The following is a 14633-nucleotide window of genomic DNA, read 5'->3' as shown; positions in this document are numbered from 1 at the left end:
TGGGGCCGCTAGAAACCGGCGAAGGAAGTGACGTAAAAAAGGAGCGCCTCCGAGAACGCGAGCTGGGAGCACGTCGAGGCCATGGCCCCTCGGCGCCTCCTGTTGGTTGGGGAGGGGAATTTCTCCTTCGCTGCCGCTCTGAGTGAGAACCTGGATCCGAGCACCAGTATAACTGCCACCTGCCTCCACCGCCCGGCCGACTTGGCCCGGGATCCGCTGGCCCGGGAGAATCTGCAGCGCTTGCGCGAGCGAGGTAGCGAGGCCCACCCCTCCGTGAAGCCCCGCCCAGCTGTGGCACCGCCCAAAGTGGAAAGGGTGGGCACGCGGGGATTCAAGGAATCTGGAGGTTGCTCTTGGTCTTTACATGGACATTTACAGAGAGCCTGCTGTGTGCCTAGACCTGGGTTGTTTTGCACGGTTCAAGTTAGGGAGGGGTTTTCTCTCGTTCCAGGTCTTAAGACATCCTTCTGTCTGTATTTCGTTCCAGATACCGAGGTACGCTTTGGTGTGGACTGCACCCAGCTGGTAGATGCCTTTGAACTGCAAGACAGAGAGTTTGATCGAATTTATTTTAACTTTCCGCACTGTGGACGCAAAGCTGGAGTAGCTAAGAACAGGGAACTGCTTGCCAAGTTTTTCCAGAGGTGAGCACTCACAAGTGAAATGTTTAAGATGTACATTACATAGTTACTGCACTCAAACATGTTAGTCTGGGAAATATGGCGTATAAGAGAGTATAATGCTCCAAAGGAACCCACACTCTAGTTGGAAAGGCAGACATTTAACCCTAAATGCTAAATAAAAGTACTAATAATGTACTGTCGGGCTGGCAAAGGGAGGATCATCTATTTTTGATAATGCAAAATGATGGTAGTATAGTCTAATTAAGGAGCCAGACTGCCTGCATTCAAATTCCCACCCACCACTTAATAGTTTTGTGATTTTTGTGATTAAGTTTACTTGATCCTTACTTGCTTTTGCTTCCTCATCCATAAACTGAAGATATTAACAGTAACTACCTCATAAAATTATTGTGAACGCAAAACCGTGCTTTATACTATTATACCATAACACATGATACTAATGGAGGTCTCTTTGGCTCATAGTTGTCATGAAACTTTTCACAGAGGCAGTACTTTAAGTTAACAGGCAGGAGGGGAGTGAAAAGAACAACTTTCTAAGTGGGGAAGAACAGCCTGATCGTTGAATCACATATAAGAACTTTACAGACATTGACTTTTCAATGAGATATAGATGAACAATACAAAAACAACACTGGATAACTCTGTGGTCAGCCACTAGTATCAGTTATGAGTTGAACATTGAATTTAAATTCTTGTTTACTTCCAGCTACTATTTTTGCATGTTTGAAGTCTAATAGACCTTTGCAAATAGATATGATTGGATTTTAATTATTTCACAGCCAAACCATATATATACAGCTAACTCCTATGGTAACTTCTACTTGTTTCTGATAAACGGCTGGTGTTTCCCTACCCTCGTTAGCTGTGCAGATGTTCTTGCAGAGGAAGGAGAAGTCCATGTGGCATTGTGTAGAGGACAAGGTGGGACTCCTGCTGATAAGCCCATGAGAGAATGGCACAACAGTTGGCAAGTGGTTGCTATGGCAGCTCTGGGGGGATTTATTTTAAGTGATGTGCATCCCTTCAGCTGTGAGGCTGTGCCGGGGTACAAGTGCACTGGATATAGGTAAGTAATAACAGAGTTCTAAGCCTTTTCCATCTCTCTCACTAATGATAAAAAAATTCTCAGAGACAAACTTTTTCCTTGTCTATTTCTTGATTCAGTCTCTAGAAATACTTGCTTTGTTTAATAATGACAGACTTAATAATTGCTGTCTATTTTGCCAGGAGTCAAGATAAGTCCTTTCATGTAGAAGGTGCTTTGAACCATATCTTTACCCGGAGCTTACCCTATGAAGGTTTGCAACCAAGAATTTCCAGGATCAAACTGGGTGACCAGTGGTTTTCTTTTCTAGAACCAGAAGTACTTGTAGGAAAGCTGAACAGGTAACCTGATTTTACCAGAAATCACTTCTATCTCTAGTTGTATCCTGATTGGCTTGATAATCAGGCAACCATACATTGAATGGATGCCACATTAATTGTTAATGATGTCATGCTGTGAATACTTGTCAGTCTGGCCTGCACAAGCCTCTTTAGAATTAAAAATTGTCATATTTTCTGCAAATATCATATGATATCACTTATATGTGGAATCAGAAAAAAAGGGTGCAAATGAACTTATTTACAAAACAGAAATAGAGTTACAGATGTAGAAAACAAACTTATGGTTACCAGGGGATAAGGTGGGGTGATAAATTGGGAGATTGGGGTTGACATATACACCCTACTATATATAAAATAGATAACTAATAAGGACCTACTGTATAGCACAAGGAACTCTACTCAATACTCTGCAATGGTCTATATGGGAAAAGAATCTAAAAAAGAATGGATATATATATATGTATAACTGATTCACTTTGCTGTACACCTGAAACTAATACAACATTTTAAATCAACTATACTCTATTAAAATTTTTTTTTAAATTGTCATATTTTCTGTTATATTGTAGGCTGTGAGAGTTCTGAAACACACGATATCTCTCTTTATGGTAGATGATTTCTTTGTTTCCTTTCCAGATCAACTTAAGGATAATTCTTTTCTATACAGCTATTTGTGCTTTTAATTCTAGCTACGTTATAATTATTAATAATTTTAAGTTTAAAAAGTTATTTTTGTTTGTGTTTAAACAGGGGTTTCCTAGAGGCACCTTCATATCATCCTATCAAAACCATAAATGAGAAACTCATTGCTGAATTGGGGAAAGCTTTCCCTCTAAAAAGGCTGAAGTGTTCTTCCCCTTTGCTGCCACAGGGAGACACCAGTGTTCTCACTTCCTGCCACTGTGACATCCTATCATCTGCCTTTTGGATTAGTCTCCGTGAAGATAACTCAAATGTTGAGTCCCTGGCTGGTGGGACAACACAAGACATGGAGGACTTTCTAGTGTCATTTTCAGAACTCAGCCTTCCCAAGAACCCTAGAAGAGACAGTAAGGAAGAAGCTCAGGAAGGAATGTATGGCCAGGCCAAGGTCTGCCTTAGACCTTCTCTTCTAGTTCATGTTCAGGCTCTAATCCAAGCACCAGACTTCCTCCCAGGTTCTCTGTACATCCTCAGTGGACCTGTCTTTCAGAAGTGCCGCATCTCACCTTTCACAATGCCAGCATTTCATGAGACTTTGTTTATCCTTGGATTTAATAAAAATCTGAAGGATGGCTGTCTTCAGTCACTACTGGATCATCTGAAGGGCGTTCTAGATAGCCTTCTGACCCAGACATTGCTCAAGGGCTCTAAGCTGGGCAGTTCAGTGGAATTTGTCTTTCAACCACGTGGGGAAGATTATATTATTATTGTGAAGTCTCAAAATTTTGGCCCAGATTGTGTTAAGGATTTGATTATTGGGTCTGTTACCACATCTGCTACAAGCATCATACACAAAGACCAGTGTTTTGTGTGTGTGTCTATGAACTTGGACCTATTAGCCATGCTTGTCTGGGGTATCTCTGATTGGAGGATGTTGTGGACCTTTGATAAACGTTTCCTGAAGAATTTTGCCCTTGGGAAAATAGAACCCTTTAAAAGCTATTCCCTATATCCTCCATACTATGTGCATGATATTAGTTTTTGGTTAGATACAAAGAAAAGATTTGATGAAGTAGAGTTTCACACTGTGGCCCGAGCAGTGTCGCAGGACACTGTCATATCCATACAATTCCTTAGTCGTTTTCAGCATCCAAAGACGGAACAGGTCAGCCTCTGCTATAGATTGACCTACCAGACCTGTGACAAGGCCCTCACCCAGCAGCAGGTAGCATCAATGCAGTCCCAGCTAAGGAAGGAGATTCAACAACGACTACATGTGACACCTCGGTAGTTTAGTAAATTCATCTCTACATAGTGATCCTCATGGGTGTGGATGAAAAAGACCAATTGGTAACCAGTAGTTCTTTCTGGACTTTTTTTTTTTTTTAATCTTTTACTTTGTGACTATAGCTACTGATGGTTGACTTTAAAGATACCTGTGACTCGATCACTTAAAATTTACAGACTATAATGTGAGTGGTGACCTTTGGAGTTGTGCAATATTTTGTTCATGAGTAATGACTAGGAAAACAAACAAAACAGCATCTTATACACTAGATGCTGTAATGCTGAAGCAGTAGAATTTGAGTGTCTCATCAAATATACTTATAAATATATTTTCCGAATTGTCAATTCCTCTTTCCTTAACTCTTATCATATCATCTCTCTAAATCAGTTGAGAGTAGTTTTTAGAGTCAGACAGACCAGCATTTATTACCTTGGGTAAGTTGCAAGTGCTCTGTATTATTGGTATCATCATCATGTTTATTCTGTGGTTGACTGCTGTTAAAGTCATGGAACTAAGTAAGTGTCACACTTAGAGTTCACACCTGGGTCTGCCTGACTCTAAAGCCCCTGTTCTTTCTGCCACTTTCTGTTACTTTACTTCTCCTTCCATAGTTTTTTCAACAGTAATCTCTGAACTGTGATTAACTCTACACTTTTCCCCCCTAGATTTTGGGACTTCCTGTTGTAAGCATCTCTGAGGGACATTGGGAGATTGGCTCAGCCCAGGACTCTGCAGAATGGGGTGCTATAATGTGCATTAATGTATGTTCCTGTTAATTAATGGTTAGGTTCCACCGATTGGAGCTATATTGTAAACTCTGTGACGGAAATAATTTATTAATTTCTTAAAAAAAATTTTTTTTTAATTGAAGTATAGTTGATTTAATATGTTGTCTATTTATTCTTGCATTTGGAGAAGAGCATGTGGAAAGGCAAGAATTGAAGCAAAGAAACAAATTAGGAGGTTATTATAATAATGCAACCAAGATATGATGGTGACCTGGACCAGGGTGGTAAAAAGTGTTTGGACTGGGTAATAATTAGAAGGACTTACTGATGATTTAAATATATGTGCATGCATGAATGTTTTGGAGTTAGAGAAATAGAGGAATCAAACAGAATCCCTAGGTTTTTGATCCAAGCAACTGGGAGAACAGAAGTGTTTTTAATCAGAATAGGAAAACTGGCATGGGAGTAAGTTTGGGGAGTGAAGAATCAAGGGATCTCTTATGGACATATGTATTGCTTAGCTCTCCACATAGACTTAAAGCTACTCGAGGGCAGGTAATGTGATTTATAGCTTTCTTCCATCCCCAGTAGTGCCTGGTACATGTGAAACCAAGCAGACCCTGCAGGGCCTTCCTGGGGACAGATTCCCCCACCCTCTCCGAGTCTCCCGCCTCTTGTTTGCAGAAAAGCTTTAGCCTCCTAGGCCTTCCCTGAACTCTAAAGAGTAGTTTTTTGTTTTGTTTTTCTGTTTTGGCCGCGCGGCCTGCGGGATCTTAATTCCCTGACCAGGGATCAAACCTGTGTCCCCTGCAATGGAAGCACGGAGTCTTAACAACTGTACCACTAGGGAAGTCCACCAAAGAGCAGATTTAATCTGAGAAATGAGAAAATGCAGAAACAAAGGAAAACAGTCATGTAAGACAAAATAATGATAGTTTAGCCATAAAAAAAGGCAAGTACCTTTAGTTCCTCCTCAAGGGCCATAGATAATATTCTGAGCCATATCCTTGTATGTTTTATTGATACTAAACCCCCACCAGGTGGAAGAAGTTAATTGCATGCTGATCACCAGCACAAAGACCGCAGGAGGTTGATGCTGTTGACCCCTCAAATACCAACCTGTTACCTCATCACCAACCAATCAAGGATGTCCATGAGCTGATCATGCACACCTCAACTCTCTCCCTCACCTTGCCTTTAAAAAACCTTCCCTGAAAGCTTCAGGGAGTTTAGGTCTTTTGAGCATAAGCTGCCTCTTCTCCTGCAATAGACACTGTACTTTGCTTCAACACAACCTGGTGTCAGTACATTGGCTTTTCTGTGTGTAGGCGAGCAGACCCAGTTTTGGTTTGGCATCACTTGGATGAGGTATCATTTGAGCTGGATCTTAAAACAAGGGCAGGGTTGTGATGGAAGGATTGTTAGGCAAGGAGGGCATGCATTCCAGGCAGAGGGCATACATGAGCAGAGGTAGAGATATGGGAGCATTTGGGGTACTTTACAGGCTAGCTGGAACATAAAATATGTATAGGAAAGTAGTGGGAGATAAGATTAGAAAAGTAGGTTGGGGCTGTAGTGTTTTTGAAAATTAATTGGACAGTATTGCACCGGATCAATCTGAGATGGGAGATCCCTGTAAGGATGCTACTGTAGTAGACTGGGGTAGAGTCGGGGAGGGGGCTGCACTAGAGTGAAATGAAAAGGAGGTGGCTGTATGACATATAGTTACACTGAGATGTCTGAATTTGGCAACTAGTAATTCCATGTGGGAATTGAGCAATAGGACCAATCTCCATTGTTAATACTCAGGAATTTTCAGTATGAAGTCATAACTTGGGACCCTGTCAAGTTTAGCACTCCCTCTATAACCTTGTTTTACTTACTGGTACAGAGCTTCACAGGGTGAAGTGATTGGGGGAGTAGGCAGAGTGTCAGGAACAGATGAATGACCTCTGAGAGTCACAGGCATGGTATCATCAAAGTGCCCATGCAGAAATGCCTGTGTGAAATCAAGAGCTTTCTCCTGATCTCCTGGTTGGAAGAGCATGGATTTTGTACTAAGACCTGGGTTGGAACATGGCTCCATCACTTCCTAGCTATGCAACCTTGGACCTCAGTCTCCTTTTTGATAAAACAAGGTTGTTGTATTATATTTTAAAAGGATAAAATATATTAAATGCTTACCATAATGCTGTAGTAGCAATGGCAGTGACTGGCGTCTGGTTGAATTTGCTGCACAGAGTTTCTTCAGTCTTTCACTTTTCTCCTCATTCTGTATTCTGCCATTATGGCTTCATTTCTCTGAAGCAGTTAATTAGCTACAGGCTGTCCCTATCACTTGCCAAAATATAAAGGACAAGGTGCCAGTGATCTTTAAAGAACTTCCTCTTTTGTAGGCGGCTGTGCTATGATTTTTAACTGAATATCTGCGTACTGGGTGGAATTAATTACTCCCTATTTGTGCTTTCTTTTAAACAGGGATGCTGAAGGACAGTATTTGTAGGAGAGTGGAGAATGCTGAGAAGTGAAGGCAGAGAGAGTTAGAGGGAGGGAGGCATGCCTAGAGTTACAAGTATGTGGAAGGGATAGCTACAACGGCCAAAGTAAAGTCTCAGGTCGCATTTCTTTTCTACCCAGGGATTTGCCCCAATTAGCCCAGAGCACTATAATTTAGTCGTGTCTGCGCATGTCGAAGTCTTTTGTCCTTCGGCGGACACCGTTGCCAGCCAAAGGCTATGTCTCCGCGCTCGTCGCCTTCGTAGGGCGCCGAGTTCTACCTCTTTTCCCACTCTTGCCATGGCAAGCCGAGGAGCCCGGCAGCGCCTGAAGGGAAGCGGGGGCAGCGGCGGGGACACGGCCTCGGCCGCCGACAAGCTGCGGGAACTGCTCTGCAGCCGGGAGGCGGGCAGCGCAGAGCCCCGGCCCGAGTAGGTGTGCGGGCGCGGCGGGGGCGTGGCCGGGCGGCGGGCGGCGCGGGGCTGCGGGGGGAGGGTCTCGCCCGGGCGGTGCGGTGCTGCGCCCGGCCCGGCCTTCCCGCCGGGAGGGCCCGCAGCCTCTTCAGCCTGCTCTTTCTGCTCTTCCAGGGCGGGTGGACGCTGGGTCTTCACCCACCTTAGATTAGATCCCCCAGCTCAGGTACCGTGTTGCTAGTGGAGAAAGCCTGCAGGTCTGTGCGGCTTCCGGCCCAGGCCCAGGGTGGGCTGGCGTCGCGGTGTCTGTGTGGCCGAGCCGCCGTGGGGGACGTAGGCGAGAGCAGAGAGTACCTTTTCCGGCTGTCTCTCCCAGCTTCCTTCAGTCCCCGCAGAGTCCCGACCCTTTACTCTTCTGTGTGGGCCCCACCACCTTGCACACCAGCAAACACCTCTCTTTTCAAGCCGGAGGGGCTGCAGGTTAAGCCTGCGCTGGGGAGCTGTCAGCATATGGAATTGGAAAAGGTGATGTCCACTGCACAAGTTAGCCTCTGGGCATTTGAACAGATGGGGAAATGAATAAAGCCATGGAAAGTAATGACCTTGTTAGGAGAATAAAGAAAAGGCGAATAAGAGCTTGTGGCCTGTAAGTGAGCGATTTGTTGGTTTGGGGTAAGCGGAGTGTCATAGATGCAAAGAACTAAAGTGCATGAATTAGCTTACACCTTAAAAGCAGGAAGTAATGACTAACGTTGATTAAGGTCTTAATTCGTTCCTTATTTATTCTACTCAGGACAATTAATGGTTCGCCCTTTTAGGTGACTAACTCATGTGCTTTGGTGTCTCTTGACCTGTTGTCTTTTCTGTCTAGTTTTAGCCCTTCTAGTTAGCAGGTCCTTTCTGACACACACTTTTTTTGCTTCTGAGCAGGTTATCTGGGAACAAAGCAGGACAAGTCTGGGCACCTGAAGGATCTACTGCTTTCAAGTGTCTGCTCTCAGCAAGGTTATGTGCTGCTCTCCTGAGCAACATCTCTGACTGTGATGAAACATTCAACTACTGGGAACCAGTAGGTGATTTCTTTAGTTTTCTTTTTTTGTTCTTGATTTCACTGCTTGGAACCTTGTTATTAAATCGAGATACAAATGATATACAAGTGTGACTATTAGTAAAATAACCTTATTTTCATTTCTGTATTCTAAGCTGATGATTTACCTACTATTGAAGGATATAGGAATTTGCTGTTATACAAAAAAGGTGTAATTTGTAATTTTCTTAAAAATTTTTTTAAGTCAAAATAATACTTTGAGGTAGTTTAAAAATATTAAATGTAAAAGAAAAGCAGAAACTCCCTGTTCCACTTCTCATGGCCAAATCCTTGTCCCCAGAGGCAACCACTTTCTTTAAACTTTTTTGGTTTTTTTCTTCTGATGTTTACTAAAATAAACAATGTTGCTACATACTATGCTTATATTGCTGTTTCTTGATTTATACTTTTATAAGTCTGTTGGACTCCCTGTTATAGGAAATGCAGAGGTGAAATTTTCTGATCACATTTTGCATAAAAAAATAAGGAATGCTTAGGGTAGGTAGTTTAAGGAAAATACGAGATTTAGAGTTTTCCTGTTTTGGTTAATGAGTATTTTAAAAAAAATAAATAGAGGGTAAAATTCAAGCTTTCAGTGTTGGCCAAACAATAATCTTGTAGGATTTATAATGTCTTAATATTTTTCAGTATTGGGTCATTTTGATTCTTATCCATTAGTTGCAAATCTTATTGAGAATTTCAGCATTTTTGTGTACCTTTGTCTCGTTAATACTTTTGCTTAGAAACTTCGCCTGCATCCTCTTAACAAGGATTTTTGGCCAGTATAACCCTGAATCCATCCGTTTTGTACTTTCAGACACACTACCTCATCTATGGGAAGGGGTTTCAGACTTGGGAATATTCCCCAGCTTATGCCATTCGCTCCTATGCTTACCTGTTGCTTCACGCCTGGCCAGCTGCATTTCATGCAAGAATTTTACAAACTAATAAGGTAAGGGCAGGCCAACCTGGAAGCAATCACAACTGATCAAGAGGTGGGTGAGTCTCTGGAACAGTTTTGTGATAAGGACCAAATATATTCGTAGTTAGGAGGGGATTTTTTTAAAGAAGAATCACTTATTCATTCATTATTCAACAAATATTAATGGAGCAACTTTTATTTGGTAGACACTTTGTTAAGTGCTGTGGGTGTAACAATGACCAAATCCCTGCCCTCATGGAATTTATAGTTTAGTGGAGAAGATGAACATGGAACAAGTAATTATAAATGCAGTGGGTCATGGAGGAAATGTACAATGTGCAATGGGTTAGCATATTAGGGAGAGCTTAATTTAAACAGAATACTGAAGGATAATTAGGAGTTAACTGAGACCTAACCTGATTACCTTTCAGAAATTTGACTATGATGTGTCTTAGCATGGATTTCTTTGGTTTATCCTGTTTGGAGTTTACTCAGCTTCTTGAATCTTTTCAAGAAGAAAAGATTTATCTTTTCATAAAGAAAAATCTTTATGTCTTTTCCCAAATTTGGGAAGATTTTAGCTGTTATTTTTTTTTAGTGCTTTTTCAGTCCTGCCCTGTTTCTCCTCTCCTGAGCCTCCAATGATGTGAATGTTAGATATTTTATTACAGTCCCATGGGTCCCTGAAGCTCTCTTCACTTTTTTCCAGTCTGTTTTCTCTGTGTTCAGATTGAAAAATTTCTGTCGTCTTTTTTCCAGTTCATTGATGCTTTCCTCTGTCTCCTTCCTTCTGCTGTTGAGCCTACCCACTGAGCTTTTATTTTGGTTATTGTATTTTTTTCAGTTCTAAAATTTCCGTTTGGTTTTTCTTTTTATCTTCTATTTCTTTACTGAGACTTTCTATTTTTTCATTTGTTTCAAGCATGTTCTTAATTGCTTATTGAAGCATTTTTACAATGGCTCCTTTAAAACTTTGTCAGATAATTCTGATATCTCATCTCAGTTTTGGTATCTATTAATTGACTTTTTTCCTTCAGTTTGAGATCTTCCTGGTTGACAAGTAATTTTTAGTTGAAACTTGGACATTTTGGGTATTACAGTATGAGACTCTGGATCTTATTCATGGGCCCAGCCTGCTTCCTCTGCACTATTCTGCTTCTCTTTTAGCTGGCTTCTTTTGATACCACTGCAGCTGGAAAAAGGAGAGGGTTCTCCACCTTGTTACTGCCAATTGGGGCTAGAAGTCCAGGTTCCCAACTAGGCTTCCACTGATACCACCCTAGTGGTCAGGGTAGAGGTACCTCATTACTGCTAGGTTTGGGGGAGGTGGAAGTCCAGGCTCTCCAAGTGGTCTCAGAGGAAAGATATATTGGATGGGGGACTTAGTAGAGAAATAACAATATGCAATGCTTAAGGTTTTCATTTCCATTTGGATATCCACTGTCACTTCAAATTTGGCATATTCAACCCAGAATCCTACCTCTTACATCAGTGATACAAACAGCAAGCAAAACAGGAATGAAGATATCTGTTCTCTTGTTCTTTCTTCCAATTTCCTCCTTTTTAGGTTCTGCCAGTGGGAGCCACAGGGCAAGGGGGGGGGGTTGTAGCTTATAGGGTCCCAGCCCCATCATCATAATTAGAGTAGAAAAGGGTGGATTGTTGCTGAGAGACAATATGGTAATAATTGGCACCCCTAGTGATGGTTACCTTTACAACTTGCTACCCTAAACAAGAACAGTTTTGTTTTGTCTCCCTGTGGATTGAGGTGTGAAATTCTCTGAATTATACACTCAGGAGTGGGATCCTGTACATAGATCCATGGGCTACTTAATTTCATGGAGCACTGCCAGATTGCTCTCGAGAATGGCTATTCAACTTTGTACTCCCTGCAACAATGTTTGGGGTTTCAGCTTCCTAACATCTGAGCACTTGGTATTTCTGACTTTCTAATTTTTGCCCTTCTCATGTATATGAGATGCTTCTCATTTTAATTACATTTCTCTGACAACTAGTAAGGTGGAGAATTTCTTCATATATTTATTGGTCATTCATATTTCCTTTTCTGTGAATTACCTATTTACATCCTTCGCTTGTTTTTCAGTTGGGTTTTCTGGTTTTCTCTTGTGATTTGTAGAAGTTCTCAATAGTAACCCCTTGTAGGTTTTAGATACTGGAAATCCTTTCTCTTAGGCTGTCACCTGTCTACTAACTTTGTCTGTGGTCCTTTGTTGAACAGAAATCTTTAATTTTGATAGAGTCAAACCAACTAGTTTTTCACTTATGGTTGGTGGGTTTTGGGTCTTTCTAAAAGAAATCCTTCACCACAGGTCACAAAGATATTCTTATGTATTTTTCCCTAGTAACTTTATTATTTTATCTTTCACATACAAGGCTTTAGTCCATTTGAATTTTATTTTTTATAAATTGTGGAAAGATCCAGCTTTATTTTTTCCTATATGGTGAACTGGATTTTCCAGCACCATGTGCTAAATAATTCATCCTTTTCCTTCTGATTTGTAATACCATCTCTATCATACATCTCATTCCCATGTATGTTTCTGGCCTTTTTAATTCTGTATCATTGGTTAGTTTGTCAGAGAGTACCATATTGCTTCTATTATTATGACTTTGTAGTATGTGTTAATATTTGGCTGATGAATTTCTCACTGTATCCATTTTAAAAATTGTATTTTATTTTTAATCTTTTTTATTTTTAATTTTTTTAATATTTATGTATTTATTTATTTATTTGGCTGCACTGGGTCTTAGTTGCTGCCCGTGGGATCTTTAGTTGCGGCATGCGAACTCTTAGTTGCAGCATGTGGGATCTAGTTCCCTGACCAGGGATTGAACCCAGTCCCCCTGCATTGGGAACGCAGAGTCTTTTAATCGCTGGACTGCCAGGGAAGCCCTTAAAGTTATATTTTAAAAATCATTTTAGGGACTTGCCTAGTAGCGCAGTGGTTAAGAATCCACCTGCCAATGCAGGGGACACAGGTTCGAGCCCTGGTGCGGGAAGATCCCACATGCCGCGGAGCAGCTAAGCCTGTGCGACACAATTACTGAGCCTGCACTCTAGAGCTTGCGAGCCACAACTACTGAGCCCATGTGCCACAACTGCTGAAGCTTGCGCGCCTAGAGCCTGTGCTCCACAACAAGATGAAGCTACTGCAATGAGAAGCCCGTGCACCGCAGCGAAGGGTAGCCTCCACTCGCTGCAACTAGAGAAAGCCTGCGCGCAGCAACGAAGACCCAACGCAGCCAAAATAAATAAATAAATAAAATAAATTAATTAAAAAAAATCATTTTAGAATCAATTTGCCCCTCTCCCAAATTCTGGTAGGTATTGATTGGAGTTGCATTGAATTTATGTATTAATATGAGAATCAATATTTTTAGAGTGTTGAGTCATTCCATCCCTAAAATGATGTATTTATCCATTTAGTTAGGTTTTCTGCGTCTTTTAATAAAATTTAAACAATGTATCCATTTTAGGCTTATCCATTCTTTGACTAGGATAATGCCTAGATTCTTTATACTTTTTGTTACTGTTATGAACGGTATCTTATTTTCTGTAATTTTTGTAGGAGGTCATTGCAGGTGAGGAACACAATTGTGAGGAACACAGTTGATTTTTTTTTTTTTAATTCTCCTTAGTTTTTTTTTTTTTTTTTCACACACACACACTGTATTTTATTTTTACAAGAGACAAATAGACTGACACCAAGCATTGTACATGGATGACCACAACAAAAGCAACAATGATTGCAATTACCAAACATGAAACACACTCATACTATGTCAACACAGTTGATTTTTGCTTTTTGATCTTGATCGAAATCTCACTGAATTTCCTTAGTAGTGTCAGTGGTTTGTCAGGTGAATCTCTGGATTCTCTTTCATCTGTGCATGTAGAGTTTAGTTTCTTCTATTCCATTCCTTACATCTCATTTCTTTTTTGTGTCTTTTTGCACTAACCCGACATCCAGTTACTATGTTGAATATTAGTTGCTATGGGAGCATCACTGTCCTGTTCCCAAATACAGTTCTTATATTAACTTGTGTTAATTTTTAACTTTCTAAGTGTGTTTTTGTACTCAACCAGATGAAGAGTCCTTAAGTGTGGATACCTTGTACTAAAATTATCTGTATTCCTAGTAGCATCTAGAGAGTGCTCAAAGTATAGGAGGTTTTCAGTATGGTTTTATTGAATTAATGAATGAACTTGGGCATTTGCTGATCACTTGATTGAACATAATGATGAAAACTGAAAGTACTTTTAAGTTATATGCAGTAATATTAATCATAGAATATATTTAAATAGTGCTTATTTTCAGAGGTATTCATTGCTCTTAAACATACCAGTATACTGTAGTATGAAAGCTATTCGGTACAATTCTTATTATTTTGTTATTTTTATTTGTAAAATTCATATCAATTCCTAAGATTAATAAAACCACATTACAGACATTTGAAAAATAGGAGGAAAAATATGTACCTAAGTCTCACTAGCCTGATATAGCCACTTTTACCATTTTATTATATTTCTTTCCAGTTTTTTCATATACAGTACTTCTGATTTCCATAGCTGTAACTCTGATGTATAAATGTTATATCATAGATTTGCATTTAGTATTTTGTAATATAATTTTATAATAATTACAATCAATTATTATAATTGTCTAAGAAATGCTTGTTGAATAAATGAGTTTTATATCATAAGAATTTCTCCACTGTCTTTGTAACCGTAAACTTTGATATGTGTATAATAATCCATGAATAGATATAATATAATTTAACCATTTCCCTGTAATTGAACATTTTGTAGTTTATAAAATAGTTTTTACTAAATTAGTAGAGCTGCAATTAGCATTTTTATGAATAGAACTCCTCCCCTCCCATATTTTGGGTTACTTCTGTGGGCCGGAATCAGAGAAGTAGATATACTTCTGTACTTGAATTTAGGGATATGAAAATTTGCATGGTTCTTGATACATATTGCTTTTCAAAAGGATTATACCAAT

At 40.2% G+C, this 14633-nt stretch overlaps 2 protein-coding genes across 8 annotated transcripts in view; both read left to right on the top strand.

The window, feature by feature from the left end:
* The first annotated feature begins 56 nt into the window (after positions 1 to 56).
* On the top strand, positions 57 to 4786 carry FDXACB1 (ferredoxin-fold anticodon binding domain containing 1). Its single transcript, XM_036862298.1, has 5 exons — positions 57 to 253; positions 488 to 644; positions 1507 to 1710; positions 1872 to 2030; positions 2781 to 4786. Exons 1-5 carry the CDS (start codon positions 82 to 84, stop codon positions 3961 to 3963), a joined length of 1875 nt encoding a protein of 624 aa, XP_036718193.1. The 5' UTR covers positions 57 to 81; the 3' UTR covers positions 3964 to 4786.
* A 2611-nt stretch (positions 4787 to 7397) lies between these two features.
* ALG9 (ALG9 alpha-1,2-mannosyltransferase) overlaps positions 7398 to 14633 on the top strand; it is a 96905-nt gene continuing 89669 nt past the window's right edge. For 3 of the 7 annotated variants that reach the window (XR_005020921.1, XM_036860763.1, XM_036860765.1), the window contains exons 1-3: positions 7400 to 7615; positions 8528 to 8666; positions 9502 to 9636. Coding sequence is in view for 5 of the 7 variants with exons in the window: in XM_036860763.1 (XP_036716658.1) it covers positions 7485 to 7615; positions 8528 to 8666; positions 9502 to 9636 (405 nt within the window). In the remaining 2 variants the exon portion in view is untranslated. Of the gene's footprint in view, positions 7616 to 7943; positions 8244 to 8527; positions 8667 to 9501; positions 9637 to 14633 lie in introns of those variants that run through there. The other 4 variants (XM_036860768.1, XM_036860769.1, XM_036860766.1 and 1 more) reach the window with 4 other exon arrangements.

Source organism: Balaenoptera musculus, chromosome 8 (assembly GCF_009873245.2).
Source record: "Balaenoptera musculus isolate JJ_BM4_2016_0621 chromosome 8, mBalMus1.pri.v3, whole genome shotgun sequence".
Classification (NCBI taxonomy): Eukaryota; Metazoa; Chordata; class Mammalia; order Artiodactyla; family Balaenopteridae; genus Balaenoptera; species Balaenoptera musculus.
Note: the sequence above shows the minus strand (reverse complement) of the source record. Positions and strands in the feature narration are given on the sequence as shown.

What these genes read in the sequence shown, in the direction of transcription:
- FDXACB1 (XM_036862298.1), top strand. Translation starts at nt 82, where the DNA reads ATGGCCCCTCGGCGCCTCCTGTTGGTTGGGGAGGGGAATTTCTCCTTC. An exon ending in GCAGCGCTTGCGCGAGCGAG is followed by an intron (nt 254 to 487) that starts GTAGCGAGGCCC and finishes ATTTCGTTCCAG; the next exon opens with ATACCGAGGTACGCTTTGGT. An exon ending in TACAAGTGCACTGGATATAG is followed by an intron (nt 1,711 to 1,871) that starts GTAAGTAATAAC and finishes CTATTTTGCCAG; the next exon opens with GAGTCAAGATAAGTCCTTTC.